Source organism: Neodiprion lecontei, chromosome 4 (genome assembly GCF_021901455.1).
Source record: "Neodiprion lecontei isolate iyNeoLeco1 chromosome 4, iyNeoLeco1.1, whole genome shotgun sequence".
Lineage (NCBI taxonomy): Eukaryota > Metazoa > Arthropoda > Insecta > Hymenoptera > Diprionidae > Neodiprion > Neodiprion lecontei.
Window position 1 is genome coordinate 445,663 of NC_060263.1, and position 3,785 is coordinate 449,447.

Here is a 3,785-nt window from a genome sequence, read left to right on the forward strand (position 1 = left end):
TTCAGCCGAAAAGTGGGAAAATAGCAGCAAAAGTATAATTATTATTCAGAAGTATCTAGATCCGTACCTTCGAACTGTGTCGCTCCCTGTTGAAAAGCACGAGTCGAACGACTCGTCCGACGTTGAATCGCTGAACACAGAGCGGTTGGTTCATTTCCTTTTTTTTTTGTTTTATTTTAAATTCAGCATTGATCGACAACATGAGCAGTACATGACACCATCATAAGTCGTTAGTAAATTTTTAACTTTGGCCCAGTCGATCTCGCGCAGCACTGATTTCTTGGCGGCACTACAATTTTCGGTAGCGTTCGGTTCGCGGCGCACTTTTCATCCCGGCAAAGTTCTTTCGGGGAAGGTAGCTCCTCTCTGGGTGCTAGACACTGTCCGTCGCAGCTGCATTGGTACCGAGCGATACGTATTATGTGGAGATCACAAACGTTCGTGTACGTATAACCGAGATTCAGGAGCTCGTCACCGTCGTTGATGTTCGTGAACATGAAATTCGCATTCCGTTCCCTCAGAACTCTGTCTGGAAGAATTGCGGAAACCCTGGAAAGCTCATCGCGGAGGCTTTCGTACCTCCTGACAGCATTCTGAAACATTCGTGCCCGTCGTCGAAGAATCATCGTTTTTTATTTGAAAAATTAATTGACGCGTTTATGTTTACCCGGGTTTCCTGGCTCTCTGGATCCGCCCGAAGCATTCCACGTACTTTGATATCCAAGGCCGATTCTTCCAGGGTCAGCTCCTTGTAGCGTTTGAATACCGCCGGTCCAAGACTGCCGTATCCGTAGGCGCCAGCCGCTTTGGTGTTTCCGTCGATTCCGTCGGTACTTCCGCCCAGGAACCAGACGACGTAGTCGTTCAGGATCGGATTTTCCTTGACTTTGAGGTACCAGTCAAGGGAAAAGTACAACGCCAGATCCTGGTTGGGCCCAGTCCTGCTCTCCTCACTCAAATCAGCGTTCGGAGCCCCGCCACTCAGGAGGCACAGCCCAAGTCCCCACCTCTCCTTGCTAGGAAATATTTCCCTGATCTTTTCCTCGCTCAGCGGCAGGACCCGGTCGAACTTCATAGCGTCGTACATCTCAAGTTTACTGATTTTCCCCTCGGCAGCGAGGATCATCAAGGCCGTGACCTGGGCGTAGGCCCGGCTCACTTCGCGGACGGGCCCAACGACCGTGGAACTGAGACTGACGGGGACCAAGCCGAGCCTGAACGCGGCGTCCGTCATTCCCCGAATCGCGTCCCCGGTGTCAGCCAGAACGTGATAATCGACGAATTTGAACTTGTAATTCTCGTCGACGAGGGGGTCCTTAACCGGGGGCCTTTCGTGCAAGACCTCCCTGACGGCGGGCGGCAGGCTTTCCTCCAGCTTGTACTTCCTGACTACCGCCAGGGCCGCGTCTTTGCCGGGATCGTTAACGGTCGGCGATCCCGCAACGAGGTGAGGCAGATTCCCCGCAACGTCCGACATCACCAGGGTGACGACTTTAGCTGGATAGGCCAGCCGGGCGAGTTCGCCACCGAAAACGGCGGACAGCTTGCGCCGAACAGCGTCAATCTCCATGGGAGTCGCCTTGGCGGTTTTCAGGATCGAAAGGAGCTCCTCGACTTCCTCGAGTCTAATCGCCCCCTTGGGACAGTTGAGGAGGGCTTCGGTTCCACCTGAGAGAACAACGACGAGTATGTCGGCCTTTCTTAGCTTTTTGCAGTAGTCGGCGATCCCGCGCGTCGCCTCGACCGACTTCTCGTTCGGCATACCCATCGAGCCACCTTCGAGGAAGGTGATCCTGCTGTTCAGAGCTGGGAACCAGAGCGGATTGTCCCACATACCGGATACCGACCCCCTCGGGACTACCAGGAAACCTTTCCTGAGGTGTTTGCCGATCAGCTTTTCCAACGACGCGCCCAGCATCAACGTCTCCCGGCCCCAGCCCACCATGTGCACGTTGCTCTTCAGCTTGTACTTCGAGCCGTTTATCGTCATCGTCGAGCCCTCCAGTTTCACCTTATCGCCGACCACCTTTAGCGCGTTTACTTTATCCAGGCCCGCAACGAGGATGGACTTCATGTCCTCGCGGATCTAAAATTAATTTTTATCTTACTCCGACGTTAGGATTTGAAACGAAATACGACGACGGAATCACTTTTAGTCAGGTATCACCTGCCTGTATCATTCTCTTTTCCTGAATAGTTTTGCTCCGATTCTTAACTTCATTTTCGTACAATTTTATTTCCGCATCCCTCGACGCGTTCTTTTTCTCAGTTCGTTCCGCTTTACGTTTATTTAATATTTCGTTAATTTCTTCCACCTTCGTTGTTCGCTTCTTCAAGCTCTCTTGCCTCTTGTGATTTCTTGCCAACGCTTCCGCTGGATCCAATTGGGCTCTCTTTTTTTTTGGTTTCTTACGTTTCGACTGTAACTTTTTGGGTAACATGTTGGCACAGGTTCCGTTTTACTCATTCGAAGATCCGGTTATGAGAAATTTGAAAAATGCACGTACATTTTTATACTTGTGTTTATTTCAAGATGTTCAAAATTACTAGGTTACAATTTGACAGTTATCGGAATGGGGATGAGTTTGTAAAGTATCGTCAGTATTGTTTTCTCGATGCTCAATCTTTTCCACTCGGGTTTCATTACTGTTAAACCTGTTTAATTTCAAACCCGCAGATGCTGCGCCTACCGAATTGCCTACAGTTAGGCAAGAGACGGAATATTGCATGCCGTAGTGTTGTGAAACGGGTTGCCTACAAGCAGGCACCCAAAGTCCGAGCAAATTAAAGGACACCGCCAACGATAAGCGAGCCCACGCGTTGTACCTGTGAGGAACGCCAATTGCTGAAAACTACACACAGGCGATCGGTTGTGTCAAATTTATAATCCGGCAGTAATTTCGATATGTTGTCGGGTAAAGTATTCGTAAAATAAATAGCCTTTGAATTCTAAACCTGCAGGCCTAAACGTTTATAGGAAACAAGTTGGCTCATTTTTACAACAGATTTGTAGCATTTATTGTCTTATATTTTTCTTGGCACATAAAATGCTGTGGATCATATCTTTTTCCACGTCAGTACGCGATAAGAATCTGAAGGCACAAATTTGAAGGTGAAAAGTGAATCATCATATTTCTCGTCAGCGATTTTACTGTCATCAATTATTAAGTGTGTTTTTAAATTTACTTTGCCTACCTTTGGCAAAAAAATCTTCCGCGAAATACGACAAGTTCCGTGTTATCATTCAAATAGATTACAGAAGTTGTGCAATTAAGGTAATTCTGGAAAAGATCATGACACGAAGGGCAATTTGAATATACAATGAATCATGACTTTATTTGTTATGTGTATATATATATATATATATATATATATACATACATACATACATACATACACACACACATATACGTGTATATACGTATATACGTATGTATATAATAATATCTACAATAAAAATACCACATCGTTTGGAAAAACAATTTTCGTTACAATTATACAGTAATCTTATGTAATAATATTATATCCAAGTTTCGTAGCAAGTAAGATGTAGCGTGAACGTTCACCTTGCGGCGAGAGTGAGAAAATACATTTTTTTTGTTTTGTTTTGTTTTCTTTTTTTTTTTTTTACCTTTTTTTTTGCAAATTTCGCATTGTTTTTTTCACTCAAAATTTTCTAGTGGTTTACGTGAATTACTTGAAATGACACTTTCTCATATTCATCATGCCCTCCCTCCCCCCCCCCCCCACCCCCCCCATGGTAGCACCATGATAATCAAGAGTGC

The 3,785-nt window shown here is 46.1% G+C and overlaps 1 protein-coding gene across 1 annotated transcript; it reads right to left on the minus strand.

The window, feature by feature from the left end:
- Nucleotides 1-230: 230 nt before the first annotated feature.
- LOC107220525 (glycerate kinase-like) lies at nucleotides 231-2,441 on the minus strand. Its single transcript, XM_046736767.1, has 3 exons — nucleotides 2,172-2,441; nucleotides 713-2,086; nucleotides 231-593 (listed from the first exon to the last, which is right to left on the minus strand). The coding sequence occupies exons 1-3, from the start codon at nucleotides 2,439-2,441 to the stop codon at nucleotides 231-233; spliced, it is 2,007 nt and encodes a 668-aa protein (XP_046592723.1).
- Between the last annotated feature and the right edge of the window lie 1,344 nt (nucleotides 2,442-3,785).

What these genes read in the sequence shown, in the direction of transcription:
- LOC107220525 (XM_046736767.1), bottom strand. Translation starts at nt 2,441, where the DNA reads ATGTTACCCAAAAAGTTACAGTCGAAACGTAAGAAACCAAAAAAAAAG. An exon ending in AGGAAAAGAGAATGATACAG is followed by an intron (nt 2,087 to 2,171) that starts GCAGGTGATACC and finishes AATTAATTTTAG; the next exon opens with ATCCGCGAGGACATGAAGTC. An exon ending in AATCGGCCTTGGATATCAAA is followed by an intron (nt 594 to 712) that starts GTACGTGGAATG and finishes CGAATGTTTCAG; the next exon opens with AATGCTGTCAGGAGGTACGA.